Source organism: Penicillium diatomitis (genome assembly GCF_028827545.1).
Source record: "Penicillium diatomitis strain IBT 30728 chromosome Unknown utg000012l_segment0_segment0, whole genome shotgun sequence".
Lineage (NCBI taxonomy): Eukaryota > Fungi > Ascomycota > Eurotiomycetes > Eurotiales > Aspergillaceae > Penicillium > Penicillium diatomitis.
The window spans coordinates 1,146,525-1,163,741 of NW_026623184.1; the positions used below are offsets into that span (position 1 = coordinate 1,146,525).

The following is a 17,217-nucleotide window of genomic DNA, read 5'->3' on the forward strand; positions in this document are numbered from 1 at the left end:
GTCTGTAAGGTAAATATATCTCGAGGCGTGGAACATCAGCACTTCCATGAATGAAATCATATAAGATGAAGATCATATGAATTGGCAATTGCATGTAGGCAAGTTCTGCCACAGGGCTGGCAAGTAAAAGTCGTCGCAAGGTGAAAGCTAAATACGACTTCAAGGGGCTAAAAAAAGGCGAGACTGAATAAAATGACAAGACAGATTGCTCTCCTTCAGCTCTCCTTCACGTTCTGAACGCTACGTACGAATCGCTTGGCCAGGTCTACAAACACTGCGAATAGTACTGATTCTGAACTTGGCATGTATACGGAGACACACAAGCCGTGGGCCCCGTCCATCCCTGACCACCAAATTGACCGAACTGAGCAGCCAAGCTGCCTGTGCTGCCCGAGGAAGCAGAAGTTGTGGTCGTGGTGGGCTTGGTCTGTATGGTTGTGGTTGTGGTTGAAGAGCCATTACCCGAGCTCCCAGTTGAACCATATTTCCACGAGCCCAATGGCGACGGTCCATCAACAGTAATGACCTTGGAGTCACCATAGACTTGCTGGATATAGCTGACCGAGTTGTAGCTCCCATCCTCAATGAAGGAACCAGACCATGTCATCCAATAAGCCCACAGAGCGCCCGAGCTAGTCATTTGACTCGGGTCCGGGATGTCGCCGACTTCAGCCAAAGCAAGAATACGCGCTCCATTCGTCAACCCGTAAAGACTGTTCCACTGGTCATGCAGAGGACCGTGATCGCCGGCACTGGCATAGACATCCACAGTGGCAATATCGCACTTGCTGTTTCCGGGATACCAGTCAGGAGCGGCAGTGTTGCAGACCCAGATCAGGTTGTGAAGATTGTGATACTGGGTCAGACGCTGGTACATGAGATCCCAAAGTTGTTTGAACGGGCCGGATCCTTTGGCACCCCACCAGAACCAGCCTCCCTCGGGCTCATGCAGAGGTCTCCAGAGCACGGGGACCCCGGCTGAGGCCAGTTTCTGCAGCTGAACGGCAATGGCGTCAATGTCTCGAAGAATGAGCTGGTAGTTGCTACCACCGGGGCCTTCATTCATAGCCTGCTGCACATCAAAGCAATTTGCAGATGTGTAGAAGCCCTTGTACCAAGGCTGAGATGCCGAGTTGTAAAGACAGGTCGGGGCGTTCCAGTGCCAGACAACTGTGTTGATCCCGCCGGCCTTGTCAAATGCAATGGCCTCTTCGGCCGATGATGAAGATGCGCCATATGCGACCCTTGATGGGGAGTAGTCCATGAAGTCATTTCCTTGGATAGCGGGTATCTTGCCAGTGTGGCTTTTTACCCACGCAACGTCGTTCTTGTCCATTTGGCCGGACAGATAGTGGTTGCCATAAGTGCTTTGCAAGTAGTTCAACAAAGCGCGTGCGCCAGTGTCCGCTTGGGGATCGATAGGGCTATACGAGAGCCAATTTGCCCGTGCGGTGTGCTTGATGGGCTCAGTGACAGCCAGCGCTGGTGCTAGCGCAAGAAGAGAAAGACGAGACCTCATGACGTTCAACCTTGACCCGTGCAATTCTTAAAGAACTTGGCTAGTTTCAGGTTTTAACAGTGTAGGTGGTTGATCAATTTTTCGGCGGCGGAGGGTACCGTTTAAATACCTCTAGATCTTGCGGCTGGCTGAGGTCTCATCAAGAGATATGTCAATTTGTCGCCGGAGAAGGCTTCCCTAGTATCGAGTTGCAATGCCGCTGCCACACCAATAACGCAGCGGAATCACTACACTCGCAAACTCTCTGAAAGTGAAACACAGTTCTGAACGCAGTCTCCGGCCCGCATCACAAGGTCACAGTTGATGGTCATCGAGATCGCGAGGTAGACACTCAATTTGATGCGAAAGCAACTATCGTTCACGAAATCGAAAGTTGCCCCTTCTGGCATAGTATTGAGCGATGTCCGTAAGTCAGGGGTAGGTTCTTTCCCGATTGAGCCTGGACTCCCGTACTTCTTCAGCCCAAATGAGCAAGTGACGGTCGACTTGCACTTTCCTTCCCCGCATTTGCCACGCCCAACATCGGGCGCTCGAGCTTTTGATGCAGAAAGGATCGTGAAAGCATGTAATGGGCTCGTGGGGTCTGGCGGACGCTACAGAGAAATATGGTTGCAGCCCAAAGTCTCTTTCAGAGTCATTGTTGAAGAGTTCAATGATCCGACAGAACATGAGACCGGATCACGCTGAATCGTTGAGAATCGAGATGAGAGAGCTGATCTTGACAGCATCTTGAGATCAAGATGAGGATTTTCGGGTTGAATATTCTTGCACTGGAATTGCAATGCTATCAGCGCGCCGTAGAAGGTGAACATGTCTCATTGAACATTAAGTCCACTGCACTTTAGTCAAACACACAGGTGACAAAGGTGATTATCGCATACCTCGGTACTTGCAGGTACGTCGAGCTCATCCCCGGCTCATCGACTAATCAATACACGCCTGAGGCTCCCTACCTGCAACCATATCCTGCCTCGCAGACCAACAGCCGAACGATAAAGTGCATGCGTAATCAAGCACTTACCGAAAATGGACCTCGCTCATTCCAGATACCGCGCTATTTCATGCAGTCAGTACCTTCCCCACAAATCCTCCATAGCGAGTCAGCCAGATTCGGTCACATTCGGGCAGTTGTCGGGACAAGACCAAAGCGCATTCACATTCTTGGTGTCAGCAGGCTGGCGCTCTGCGGGCTTCTCAATCCCAGCCTGCCGTTCAGAAATTGTTGCCAGGATAGCAAACTTTGCGATCGCATTGACAGATTGCTGGTTCAGGCACGGTTGTCCGCGTCGGACTAAGCTTGAAGGTCCGTTCAGCTGAAGAAACTTGAAAAATCAACTTGATGACAAAACCGAGGGAGGGCCCGACAAGAAAATGTTCAAGCGCCGGTATGACAATCAAGAATTACGTGATGACCAGCGCAGCATCAACAACCGAATTGGAGAACGTCTGAGCTGGCAATGGATGATAGATTCTGGGGATGGGCTCTGTGAGGCGTGGGGAAAAAGAGAACGGAAGAGGAGAACGACTACCACTGAAGACGGGAGAAATGATCATCACCTGATCATGCTAGCTCGGGGTAGATGTATCGAAACGAGTATCTGCGAGTACTACGACGTCCCTATCAGGAACAAGTCATGTCCTACAGTCACGAGCGGGAATTGATGTGGGTAGTTTTACTTGAGCTGTATGAATAATGGGGTGAGACTTGCTCAAGGATGATACGAGCCGAGCCGGTTGAAGATAGAATTCGAACATTTCGCGCATGAGAGGTTCCCATCGCCAACAAGAACCACTTTCCTTTGAGTCTATCACCTGATCAATCTTCGCAAGAAATTCTCTGGGCTCATTGTGTGAAATGCCGTTCTGAGGATCGGATACAAATTGACAGGGCAAAGAGAGGGATGTGCGACATTCACATCAATGTTTTACGAGTGTGTCAGGATCCCAGAAAAAAGATATCTCGGGAAGAATGAAAGGGTGGAAAGTTTCTAGAACACTCCTTACACAGTACTGAGCTGAGCAATATGCAGTACACACTATACAATATACAGTATGCACTGCGAGTATGAATATTGAATGGTGTCAAGCGAGCATATATCCGGTATAAAGTCCCTGATCATAGGGCTCGCGAATCTCAATGCAGATGCCAGCATGCAAAGGGGAAGCACTCTCCAGCAAAAACAAAGTATATACAATTTCTTATACAACAATCTCCAGGCTTGTTGATCTCTCACCCATCCTGCAGGCAAGTCCATCAATCTCCGTATTACACTTTAGTAGACGCTGGCGGACCAGTGGGAGACGTCAAAAGTGGTCTGGCCGCCGGTGAAAGGCTCGGTACCGAATTGAACATCTGGAAGAAAATAGCATGTTAGTATTTCAACCATCATCCCCGAGAAGGCCAACAACAACAACGGGGGGACGGGCAAAACATACCAATCAGGTACTGGGAGCTGGCAGGGAAGCCCTGGTGCTGGGTGAGGTAGTCGAAGAAGTGCTTGATATCGCCCGAGTAGGAGTTGATAGGGGAGGAGGCGACGAAGCTGTAGGTCTTCTGGGAACCGTTGGCACCGTACCAGAGAGCCCAGTTGCGGCCATCGACATTGGCAGTGGCGATCTGTTGACCGATGGGCTGAGCAGGGCCGTACTTGGCGAGCCTAAAGTATTTGAAGCGGTTGATATTAGTGTACATGATCACTGATTATGTAGGCTCAGAGGAGGAGAGAAGAAGAGAGTTGATCATACCAGACCATCAGCTCGTAATCACCGCTGTAGGTAACGTGGTTGATATCGGCGGCAGTGAACAGATCGTAAGAGACATCGGCGTTGATGTTGGTGTTACCGTAGGTCCAGGAGACGGAGGTAGGAATGCTGCTGACTTGGCTGACGAGCTTCTTGTTGAAGTAGATGCCCGAGTTGGCGTAGGACTTGACGTTGGAGTTACCACCGCTCCAGTTCCAGGTGGTGGACCAGGCGACCCCGTTGTTGGCCGAGTTCACTTGAGTGCATTGGGAGCCGGAGCCGGAATCCTTGCCCCAGAGGTTGTTACTGACCGAGTAGGCACCCTGTTGCCAGTTGCCATATTGATCGCAGAAACGGGCCAGCTGGGCGTTGGCAACGGCCGCGACGGCAGTCAAAGCAATAGCGGTCTTCATTTTGATCACGGTGGGAGGAAATAGTACACGGAAGGGAGGTATATCTCGAACAAGGTGGAAGTATGAAGAGAGAAGGGAAAACTTTGGCTGGTAAAGAAAAAGGAAGATAGACGGCGTCTTCTTGGTCTACCTTTATACAACTCAACAACCCAGCTGCCATCGAGTCAGAACAAAAAGACGAGCTCTTCTCCTCCTCCCGTCCGCCATGAAACACTCCATCTTCACCCTCCTCCTCAAGTCCTCCAAGCCCTTCGAGAAAGGTCGGGTTAATCTCGCATCAAAATCGACAGGTGCAGATCCTCACGGAGTAGAGGGTGGAGTATGCAATGTAGCCGAGAACGACCCTTGTCCTGTCTTCTTCAGCCCGATTGAGGTCTCTGCCGGTGACCGGATTGACCCCGACTCTCCATTTTGGCTATAGAAGCTCTCTATCTCAAGCATTGCGTGTAACATGGCGTTTTACCCATTTGCGTTAGTCCAGCACGGATTTATACCCTCTTTGAAGGCCCCGGTGGATCTCATTTCTTCACGCACCCCCGAGGATTCCCCGCAATTCCCAGCGCGAGTCACATCGCCTGCATCGGTTTCGTGCAGTGCTGCAAATGGGACAGATTTGTTCTTTGCAGACATGGAACCATTTAGCCGACCAATTGCGCAAGCGTCGTTGATCGAGCGAGAACCCAATGGGACCCTGTCTTGCGGGTGATTCTTCAGCGAATGCGGGCCTGGAGTGCCACTGGAGTACAGTACAGTAGCTCGGTGGTGGTGGTGATGTTGGTGGCGGCGGGGACACCACAAACTCCGACGGCTCATGAGTGGGAGAAAGACTTGATGGACGGTAGAAGGAGTCTTTTTCTCTCTCCCCCCCCTGTCATTGTATCAGCCGTGGAGATGTGTGGTGGTGGTGGTGGTGGTGGTGGTGGTGGTCACTGAATCGAGACAAATCCCGTGCGGATCCCAGCGATGGTGTTTGTCCAGGGGTTTGAAACGTCTCTCTAGTGTTCTAGATTGAAAGGGACTGGGCGGTGCCGGCGGGTTGGACCCGTCAATCGTTGAGGAATGCTAACCATGGAAGGGAACGTCTCCACCTTCCGAGCTTTAATCTGCTGGATATGAAGGTTGTCAAGGGACTGTAGATATTCACTCCACTGGGCGGGGGAGAGATGATCTTGCGGTGAGGGATTCTTACAGTACAACAGTGATGGAGAAAGTCATAGATATCAGCGGTGCACGTACGTCGACTACAAAGTATCGAAGCAAGTTCTGGGTTGTGAAAGCATTCTACGTATCCAAACGTGTCAACAGGACGGAAGGTAGGGTGTTTGAGAAAGTATTTCAAGGTCACACTAGTCAAAATTCTGCAACATCCAGATGACACGCTTTATAATTGAGTAGAGATATACTGTAGACGTCCAGATGGAGAATGGCGACCCGGTCCATCCACTTCCATTCAAACGCTGAGCGTTTCCCACATGGCGGATTTCCGATGACTTGAACATCCCACCAAGTTCCAACTGCCCAGGGTTTCCGATACAGTGTACAAGTACGAGTCCCCGTGCTTTAGAGTCTCGACATTTGTGAACATTTATATCCGACAACCGCTGTCCCTTTTCAACTCCAGCTGGGTCAACCCAGTTGTTGTGTCTAGCGGAGGACGCTATTCAGAAAGAGTATCATTGCGCAGGCGAGGTCGCCGCTTACAGTCAATTGTGTCTACTAGATGACCACACATGATGGCTCGAGAACGGCCCTCTGTCATTTCAGCAACCACTTCTCAGGGCACTGTTTCGATGGTCGGATGGTCTGAAGGCGAGAACGAGAGGATCGTCGCAGTACTGGCTATTCATCCGCAATATCGAGGGTATCACCTGTTACTGTCCTCATGCGTGCATCTGCGTCGGTTGTTTGGATTGTGATAGGCCAGCCAAGCTTCGTCCGGCTTGGAACCGTGGTTTCTTCGTGCAAGTTTCAAGTACTGCTTCTGACCGAAGAAAGTCACCTCTACTGTACTGTAGAGTATAGAACTAGACTCAGACGGTAGAGATTCAGTTAACGCACCGGTCGGTTCCACCCATCCCGCCCTCTCTCTTCAATAACAGATTATTCACCTCGCCCAGGCTCACCAAGATACGCTTTAAAAGATCGTCCAAGCAATGCAATGATGTCAACAGAGCCACCAAACGCACTGACTCCATCACCACCTTCATAGCAAACATGGGCCATGTTGGAAAAATTCACGCAGAGTCAAACGAATAGCCACCAGACACCCACTTCCAACCTCGAACTGACCAAGGTACGTCCCGATCCCGGCAACACCTCCGAGGCGGACGATCTTTGCTATGTTGAACAAGGGATGTTTTCCAGAACCACACGGACAGTGCCGAGCTGGACTTCGGCACTGTCCTCGGTAAATACTGTTGAGTGTTGATAATGATCGACTGACTACGTGGTTCGAACGTCGGCCGCTTTCGCGCTTTTCTGTTGAACGCTCTTCTTCGAGCCCTGCTTCTCCATTCGCTGTGCCTGCACCGGAGCTGTGGCTTTGCTAGACGTGGAAGTGGACACCTTCTTGGTCTGCCGAGGTATATTGCTCTATTAGAGTTTGCTGTGAGTTAAGCTTGACGCACCTAGTCGCGTTGGAGGCGATCTAAGAGCCTCTGTGAGATATGATGTAGCATGAGTGATCGGGGGATCTTTTGTCTCCGTGGGGCATACGGTCGACTACTTTATAAGTTTACACTACTACATAACTGAGTATGTGCTACATACTTTATAGTATGACTATGAACATAACGCTCTGATAGATGGCAGCTGACAGCGAAGCTATGGATAATAAGTGCCCGTGGACACTCGACCAATCTGTTTATTGTCCACTGCGCTATATACCACCATACCTTCAAATACCTATCTTCTGTACTACCAGTCTGTGTACTTCCAGTTATTGGGTACATCAAGTACGACGCTTCTCTCCCATGGTTCATCTTTCCCGACCCTCTCTCACTTCCGCCAAACTTATCGTGCACCAACTGACCTCGCGCTAATCACCCAACCCTCCAATTCCCATACCTCGTCCACGTAGTTGACCTCTCTTGACAGTAACAGGCCGTATTGCAAATAGAGACAAAGCAGTACATACTTGTACACTTAGCCGGGCCTTATTCCAGTCAAGCGAGTCATCTCCGATCGATGCGGTCCCGGTTTGAATCAATAGCAATATCTGTACCAGTACCAGCCTCGCGGACGCGCGCACAAGTTCCGTCAAGAACGAGCGGCGCGGGAGGTCTGCATCCTCTCGAACAGCCCAGGCAGACGATCAAGCAGGATGGAGATGGTGTACCTATGTGGAAAGTTACGTGCTCCGGTGCTATGGTTCGGTGGGGTTGGATTTGGTCGAGATCATGGGAAAGGATATGGCCATGTCGGGCATGGAAAGGGTGGACGGGGCCATGAGTTCTGCTCGTGGAGTTTTGGTCTTGAGTCACCTGGGTCGACGGGTCTGTTGTGCTGGGTATGTGTTAGTGTCTGAGGATCCGTTCGATGGCGAGGATTACTGCATGCCTGGTGGCGAATGCTTCTGAGAGGTGAGCGGATAAGGTAGGCTCATCATCCCATTTCGAATAGCCCGTTCGTCGTACAGACTTGCTGGTATGTGAGACTTTGGGAGTTTGGATGGATGTCACGCATTCGTCTATGTCCGACGGATATCTGGACATCTGATCGACTCAACGGCCGGGCTACGCACTGACCCTTACTGTAAAAAGGGAAAATGCCATCGACGAGACAATACAGTTAACACGCTATGAAAGTAAACCAGGTGAAGGAGGCAACAGGCTTGAAGAGGAAGAAGACATGGAGGAAAGGTATATATCTACCAACGTGAGATTCTCAAATATAATAGACAAGAGAAGTGAAGAGAAAGAAGGCATAGGCTTATAAAGGACTCCCCTTGATTGTGCAGAAGAAAAAAACCCCCCAAAAAGATATTTCACGGGCAACAGAATCCAGAATGGGAAGACGAGACTTCCATGCCCGACACCCATCGCAGACATCGGCGTCACTTCCCAAGAGTAACCCCATCAGCACCTTGAACGGACGAGCACGTCGGTGACGGTACCCGTCATGACACCTCCTGTACATGAGGGGAAGGGAGACGGGATTTTTCTTTTCTCAGAACAATGGCAAGGGGGAGGGATTATATTCCGCAGAGTGTCGCACGGTCACCTTCACTTAGAAGACGGAGGCACAGCCCCAGTGCTGCTCAACGTTGAAAGCACCGGGCTGCTTCCAGGCGTCATCGGCATAGGAGAAGAAGACGGACTTGGAGCCAATGGCGGAGACAATGGACTTGATGGCAGCCTCCTGCTGGGCAGTGCCGGGAACAGCGGCACCGTTGGCGTCACCGGCGTTGGGCCAGCCGGTCTCGCAGTTGATGACATCCTTGCCACAGATGGCCTCGAGCTCCTTCAGCTCGGCGAGGGCGAACTCACCGGCCTTCTCGGCCGTGACATCGGCGTTGAAGAAGGGGTGGATGTTGGCACCGACAATGTCAACAACACTGCAGAGGGTGGACTTGCCATACTGCTGCCAGATGTTGATGGGCTCGGTGGTGGTGACCCGGCCAGAGTAACCGGCGGCCTGGAAGGTACCCTTGCTGGAAGAAACGAAGCTGGCGAGGTCCGAGGCAGAGCAGGCACCGGACGAGATAGCCTCGTTACCCACAACGATGAGCTCGACCATCTCCCACTGGGCCCACTTGGCAATGGCGTCGACCTGCTCCTGGGCAGCGGAGATACCGCCGCTGCCGATGAAGACACCCATCATCATCTTGAGACCGAGCTCCTTGCAGGCAGAGCCAATGTACTCAAGACCATTGCAGTCGGTGGAGTAGACGCGGACGAGGTTGAAACCCTTGCTCTGGATGACCTTGAGGTTGTTGAAGATATCGGCCTGGGGCATGCAGCCACCGCTGCTGGTGTACGGGGAGAAGGTCATACCGTACTGACCCGCACCGGTGACGCCGGAGCTGCTGCTGGACCCCGTGCTGGCGGGGGCGGGAGAAGAGCTGGCGACCGAGGGAGAAGAGCTGACAACGGAAGGAGCGGAGCTGACCGCGGGGACGGGGACGGAGACGGCAGTGGTGGTGGCTGCGACAACGGGGACAGTCGCGGCGGGAGCAGTAGTGCTGGCGAGACCGGTGGCGAAGGGGCAGACGTAGGTGTAGTCAGTGCGGGTGACCGTCACCACGCTGGCGGGCTGGGTGTAGGTGCCGGGGGTGATGGTCTGGGGGGTAGGGTAGACCAGGACGGTGCTGGTGGGCACCGAGGTGACAGTGCCGGGGACGACGGTGTAGGTACCGGCGGCGGGGCAAGTGTAGGTGGTCATCTCCACAACGCTGGTCACGGTGGTGCCGCTGGGCTTGACGGTAGCATAGGGGCAGGTGATGACGGTGCTGGTCTCCACGATGGTGGTGACACCCCCGATGGTGTGAGTACCGCTGGGCACCTCGGTGGTGGTGGCACCGCACACGGTGGTGGTGTCGGTCACGGTGAGGGTGGTGGCTGGGATGGTGTAGACACCGGTGGAAGAGAAGCTGGTGACACCGGGGGTGGGCAGAGTGGCCACGGGGGTCGCAGAGGTCGACTTCTGGACCGGCTCGACCGAGGGGGTCACAGTCACGGTCTGCGTCGCCGTGCTGGTTGAGTGCAGCGTGCTGGTGCTGGTGGTGGTGGACTCGGCAGTGGGCTCGGGCACCAAGGTGGGCGAACCCCAGACGGTGACGACCTTGGTGCTGCAGCCGCAGGTCTCCTCGGGACCGGGGATCAAGGAAGAAGGAGACACCGCAACGCTGCTGGAGGCGTGACGGCGGTTGTGGATCGCCTCATGGCGACGGTGCATGCCAGCGTCGGCCATGGCGGAGCCGACGAGGGCGGCGGCCGCGAAGATGGAACCCTTCATGGTGGTAGAATTGCGAGAACGATTCACCCGGAAAAGGTAAGGTACGAAGGAATGCCCGCTGAACGAGTGAAGCGGTGGTCAATGAAGGTGAGAGAGAGTTTCCGAAGAAGGGAAAGGTGTGGAGGAGGAGGAGTAGAAGGAGGGAGGGGGGGGGAATGGGCGAGGAGCAGGGAACGTGGGTTTTGAAGAGGAGGGAAAAGGTGGGAAAGGGGAAGCTAGTGGGCACGTTAGACCTTTTTGTGGGAACAGGGGGGAGTGCAGAAAGAGACGCGACTGAGAGACTGAGAGACCAAAGACTCGTCACACTCTTTTGAACCGGTCGAATCTCCAGTCGGGAAGAAGAGAAAAAGGTGGGGGCAAAGCACCGGGGTGGGTTGGTGGTGGTGGTGGGCACAAGCGCCGGCTGGACGGTGTCCCTGAGTTGACGGACTGCGTGCAGCGGACGGTACGGGATGAACGGGACAGGGGATATCGCCATGGACGTGAGGGGGCACCGAGAGAGAGGCTGTGGGAAAGGATGCGCGCAGATGGCCGTGAGGCGAGGGGCTCGTGAGTCCGTGACTGAGACATCACCACCCAAACTTCTCCTCGAAGCCGATCGTCGACCTCCCAAAGAGGAAGCGTATCATCATCCAAAACCAGCCAGACCGTGAGACATGGTTTCTTCGCCATACCCGGGGGATACCGAGCCTCCTGCAGACGGGGCCCTACAGACGCAGGTACCGCGGAGGTCCTCCGCCGGCTGGACACTCGGAGGGACTCCACCGATTGCAGGGGCCTCGTCTCTGGTTGGTTGCGACATCCAATGAGCTTGACCCAAAGGAGGTTAGGATCGAGGTTCCGTGCTCAGGCACCACAGGGAGCTCATTGGCCAGATGCAAATTACCCCTGAGCGCCCGGAGTCGAGACTCTGGATTGGCCCGCACGGTGCGGCCAGGCGCGAAAGGGCAAATGAAGTGCACCCAAGACGGACAAGATCCATGGGACTCGATATAACAAGGTCACTGGGTCACTGGGTCGAGCACCGTAGTCAGTATATCGTAAGCAGTCACCAGTAAATAACTCAAGTCACTACTACATAAATAGTAATCTCAAGAAGAGTCGACGTGGAAGTCGTATTCAAGAATCAACTGACAGGCGTAGCTTCCATTCCTTCCACAGAGTGTGGTTCCCTTCGGCCGCGTTCCAGACCGCAACTGAATCATTTAAAATTGCGAGACGACCACGTCTCCACACTTCCGAGGGGCCGGTCACACGGCCATCGAAGCCGAGGAGACTGACCAGTTGACAGAAGACGTCTGAATGCAATGTAGACTGAGTTGCGTTTTAACTCCTACTGACCTCCAAGTGAGCGTAAGGTACAGAGCAGTGGAGTCCAGCTTCTTCCTGTGAAGCTGCACTCTCAGACGCATGCTATTTGTAGGCATGACGCCTCTTGCAAGAAATGAGAGAAAGCAATAATAGGGAAGCGAATTTTCTGTTCTATCAACCATTCCAGTATCGTTGGGGACGACCGATCTCCGGGGCTTCAAATTGAGGTCACAACATTAAGCGTACCATACCTGAGAGGACATTGTTCCTCCGCTTCTGAGACATACGGTCTGTGGCAACGGTCTACATTCACCAAGCAATAGATCAACACCTTCTCGTGATTGAAACTGCCACATGATCATCCACTCAAATTGACTGCAGAGTGCAGATTTCCTAGTCTTGTAGTCAGTTGTACTACTAGTACTACTACTACTACTACTACTACTACTACTACTACTACTACTACTACTACTACTACCACCACCACCACCACCATGAGTAATTGACTATGGACTATAGACTATGGACTATTCTGTCCAGAAGACCAACTCTTAGACTCGAGTCAAAGTTTGACAAAAGGGCTAGAAGGTCAAGAGAGTCTCCGCAGGCTACACCTACACGATGAAGATCACCCTCAATACATGGATCGTGTGGGACCTGTGCTGCATTTGCCCAAGAGCCAATTTTCTTGTCTATGTACTGTAGACTGTAGTTTCAAAGTTTGTACGCTGTAAGGACTGTCCAAGTGTATAGAACTATATACAGAGTCAAGTAGTCCACCAACGTCACTCATCTGAACTAAACTATTGACGTGTTTCTGACTTTAACCATTGACCATCCCAAACCGGATTCCCCAGCCTTGTCCGTCATCATCCCCTCGGGGGCCACAGCCGGGCCGACTCGGCTCAGTGTCCGAATGGGCAAGTCTCCAGTTTGGGCAACGAGTGCACCAACAACCATAGAGTTCAGGAGACAAGTATGCAACTCAAAGACCAGCGGTTCACTACCAGAGTCGAACTGGTTCCCAGCTGGAGCCCCTTGCCTGGTCTTAGGCAGATTCGATGCTCAGGCGCCGATGCGCAATTATCGGTTCTTGAAGGGCTGGAGGGGATCCAAAGGGGGCAATGGATCAGACGGGGGAGCAAAGTGTACGACACACCGTTGCCCGGTGCCCGGTACCCGGTGCCCGGTGCCCGTTGCCCCTTGCCCCTTGGGAGGAAGTACCGCTGGGCACCACGTGTGAAAGACCTGAGAAATGATGCGGTGTTGGGTTGTCGGGACTCGGGACTCGGGACTCGGCTGGGGTGTATCAGTAATTCAGGATAGAACCAAAGATTACATATTGTAGAATATTGAAATCCGTAGATTCCATTGATGACAGAGGCACGTCACGTCCACAATTGTAAATTATCTCTTAATCAGTAGTTCAACCCCCTTCTCCTCGGTAAACAAGTCTTTGACAACTCACAACACACAAATTGTCGCAGTTTCTCCTCGTCGGATCTGTCAGGCCTCATGCGAAGTTCAAGCTTCACGTTCTTGCAAGAGACCTTGTGATTGTACCGTATTCTTGTATAGATACCGTCGTTCGACACTTGCTCCCTGCTTTCAGTGTTTCCAACTTGCACTTCGCAAGTTCGCTCCTCCCGGCGGGTCCCTCACCCACAGAAAATCCGGTTGAACGCGCCATGTGGAGCGACTCCTGACCCAAATGGAGTCCAGTGGCAGCTTCAGTGGAGCGTTCCACTTCGGCGATGATTGGGCCTACAGCATATCTCATTTCCGCCATGTCGATCTCCATTCGTGGCCGGTTAGGTCGGCGGGCAGCATTCTCAAACACGCTTGCCCCCCTCCCGACCGATCAAAAGCTCGGGATGAATCGAGAAGAGATCGAGATCTCCATGCTGAGCAAGGTGGACGTAGCCACCAGGAACAGTCAACCGTCATGGAGTAGAAGGGGAGTGGTGATTCTGACTTGTGAGATTCGTGGAGATATTTGGGATCCAGCCCCAGGGAATCTGCAAGGTCGATTCTATGCTCATTCCACTAGACATGCAAACTTTATGGTCATGTTGATGGCTCACTCAATATTCGATATTAGGTCTTCCAACCTTGCCGATTCTCTTTGACCCTCGCCACCTGCATGGCGTCTGTCCAAATATACATCTGCGGCTGCATCCATGGACTATTCGAGGCGGGCATCTGAGAAAACCTACACTGTACATGAATCTGATCAACAACGCTCCCATCCCCCCCCCCCGGCCACAAATGATCAACTGATCATTCAGCAGCGTCAGGTCCTTTCAGTTGAAGCCGAGATAGATGGAGAGCTTGCAATGTTTGGAAGTCGCGACGGGACTTCGCAATGGATGAGGTAATCATTCTAAATTTCTCGATTACAGTATATCATGTGGTCCGATTCCTACCCTACCATTTTCACATATTTATATATAAAAATAGCCCGGGCATCGGTGAGGTAGTTTCGTACGTCTGAGGTCGCTACCAGAGGGGACGTTATGCAACACTAGGAATTCTCTACATGTAAAAGAAATGGATGCGCACGGCAATCCACAGCCCTGTAAGACCCAATCGACAACCGGCAAAGTCGAGACCTTCAAGACAATAACAGCGGGTATTTCTCGGTCTTTCATTGATCATGACACGTCGACGAATGTCACCAATATGTTACGCTATTTCAGATGATTTTCGAAATCCTCGGTAGAGTCGGTACCTTCCAGTGATGATGCAGATAAACCTTTCACGGTAGAGTCCGCCACAGCAGGCCAGAACCAGAAGCAAAAGGCAGGCGGATACCTTCGTGGACCGAGTCAGGTGTATTCAATCACATACTGAACAGTCAGATATTGAACCGTGACTTCGTCTGTCTCCGTGGATATCTTATCTATCGGGTGTCTTCCAAATCTGGAATCATTCGAACTCTCATTGCTGAACAAATCTAGTCGTTCTACACGGCTCATGTGACATGCGTCGAGATTACTTCTTTAATCATCCTCCCTATGCCCCCGTCACTTCCAATCCAGCAGGAGAGCCTGAGACCAGCTAGCTGCATCGTCACGCTGTGGATTCCCATCGGCAATCCGTTCCTGGGGCCCCTGGTAGACTTTCAAAAAGAATGCGACCTATTGCCCTAGGCCCTCCGTTATCCAGGCAGTCTCGGACCCTCGGGCCTCAGATGTGAGTCTTTCACACATCGACATGGCTTGAAGGCTGCCCTTGCCCTTGACCTGCACTCATTTGAGACTTGGCCTTTTCCTCAATTTACTGGTGACTCGTGAGTAGACTAGTTGTATTTACTTGCTCCATGATCATACTGCGAGCATCGTCAGCTGAATACGGGGACTTGTCCCCACGCACGTATTATCCAATCAAACCAGGTCGAAATCCCTACAACGAGAAGTACTTGTTAAGCGCGGCACCCATTTCTCCATGCTATGGTACATAGCTGCGGAGTGGCATACTCAGCCCTCGAATAGATGTCTAAACGGGGAAGAAAACACAAACAACAACAGAAGATGATTATATTCTTGCATGGATGAAAACCGTTGGTGGCGCAGTCTGTAACTGCCACACCCGAGATGACGGGTCAAAAATAGAACCAAACGGTCCAGCCCAGATCAGCTCGACCTTGCGCGGTCGTTGCAATTCTGGGGGTGGAAACTCACTACTACTAGCCATCCTAGGACCAAAGTGGTCTTAGGATTGAAAATGTGCCTCGTCAGAGGCCACAACAACGTTCTGAAATCTGTACATAGTGAACATCGAGCCAGTATCGCAGCTGAATTTACACCAGTAACGTAGCCAGAATTACACCAGCATCGCAGCGAGATCCGCAGCCAGCATCGCAAGCAGATTCACACTAGTATCGCAGCCAACATCGTAACCAGCATCGTAGGCAGCATCGCAGCCAGGTTTACACTAGGCTCGCCAGCATCGTAGCCAGATCCGTGACGTCTAGCCAATCATAGGCTAGGGTCGACGCCATAAAAGCTAAGGCGCGAGTCTACAAGTCACGTGTTTTGTGTGTTCTACACCGCTATGGCAGAACGCCTCTCCCCTTAGCAGAAACAAGAATACTCTACTACTACTACTACTATATTCCGTCTAGGCGCGCCAGGAATCAACTTTGATCAGGAGAGCAGCTTGGGTGAAGACCATAAAATTCAGGCAGACTCACACGATGGACTTGTGATCGCTGCTTCGATCCTAACTGTTTGTATGGCATGTGAGTCTGCTTCCGCCGCTCAATGCAGTCTCCTCTGTGGTAATCTCACCCTCATGTCCCCTCTCTCAGCTCTGGTCTATGTATGATGTATGCAAGCTGAAATCGTGCGGATTGCCATGGGTTTGGACACGGCGACGGATGATTCCTCGCGATCGCATCATATCGCGCAAGGATACGTACTGTCCTTGATCGACGACAAGTGATGGTGCCTCGGCCATCTTCTATATCAGTCAGGCTGCACAGGCCGAGTCGCGCGGAAAGTGAACTGGAACTGTTGATCAACAGGATATTTGTTCTTTTCGACCTCATGTTCCACGTGAGTAGATCAAATCAAATCGTTCCTGGAAAGATACCTGCAGTCGTCAAGTGTGCTCCCAGATATCTTACCCATCAGCTCCTTTACTAGACCTTGCTTGAAGAGCGATATCCTACCACCCGAGTGAACAATGACTATTCCGAGAAGAGAGATCTCAATCTACCAAATCAGTGCGAGTCAATAACGCAATGAATCGTACCACACTGGTACGCCAGCTTTTGTTCGCTACGGACACTACTAAGTAGGTACCTTAGGTAGTCTTCCCCGTTTCCCCTTGTCGAGTCAAAATTCCTTCCAAACGTCACTCACGCGAAAAAAAAAAAAAAAAAAAAAAAACAAACAAACAAAGATCCGGCGCCACACTCGGTCGCCTCCGATAAATGCCCAGCGTTATCGTAGACCAGCCGGCTCTCGGCATGATCTCGAGTCGTACCTTTTCCTTCCGGGGTGGTTCGATCTGTGCAGTGGAACATGCCACGACTTGGACTGTGCGTCCACTGGGATTACGGTTGCCCCAGTTCACGTGGGTGACCATTGGGGCTCCTTCGAACATGCTCTGACTTGATTTCACCTTGACGTGGATCGCACATATTACACAACCTGTGATACACAACCTGTGATATGCACCAGCCAGCGACTGGACCTGTAGATTGGTAGATGGCTATGTGGGATGTCCGGCATGCTTGATTCTGTGAGACGGTGAGGAGTATCTCCTCAC

General features: G+C 52.1%; 4 protein-coding genes across 4 annotated transcripts; all 4 read right to left on the bottom strand.

Moving 5' to 3' along the window:
• Positions 1–265: 265 nt before the first annotated feature.
• N7539_008304 (Mannan endo-1-4-beta-mannosidase man26A) lies at positions 266–1,519 on the bottom strand (the record flags this gene model as incomplete). Its single annotated transcript, XM_056937904.1, has 1 exon — positions 266–1,519. The coding sequence occupies one exon, from the start codon at positions 1,517–1,519 to the stop codon at positions 266–268; it is 1,254 nt and encodes a 417-aa protein (XP_056786996.1).
• A 2,273-nt stretch (positions 1,520–3,792) lies between these two features.
• N7539_008305 (glycoside hydrolase family 12 protein) lies at positions 3,793–4,674 on the bottom strand (the record flags this gene model as incomplete). The annotated part of the gene is made up of 3 exons (XM_056937905.1): positions 3,793–3,872; positions 3,956–4,176; positions 4,265–4,674. 3 exons carry the CDS (start codon positions 4,672–4,674, stop codon positions 3,793–3,795), a joined length of 711 nt encoding a protein of 236 aa, XP_056786997.1.
• Positions 4,675–6,538: 1,864 nt separating this feature from the next.
• N7539_008306 (uncharacterized protein) lies at positions 6,539–6,897 on the bottom strand (the record flags this gene model as incomplete). Its single annotated transcript, XM_056937906.1, has 2 exons — positions 6,539–6,678; positions 6,783–6,897. 2 exons carry the CDS (start codon positions 6,895–6,897, stop codon positions 6,539–6,541), a joined length of 255 nt encoding a protein of 84 aa, XP_056786998.1.
• Positions 6,898–8,901: 2,004 nt separating this feature from the next.
• On the bottom strand, positions 8,902–10,629 carry N7539_008307 (beta-glucosidase btgE; the record flags this gene model as incomplete). The annotated part of the gene is made up of 1 exon (XM_056937907.1): positions 8,902–10,629. One exon carries the CDS (start codon positions 10,627–10,629, stop codon positions 8,902–8,904), a length of 1,728 nt encoding a protein of 575 aa, XP_056786999.1.
• Positions 10,630–17,217: the final 6,588 nt, after the last annotated feature.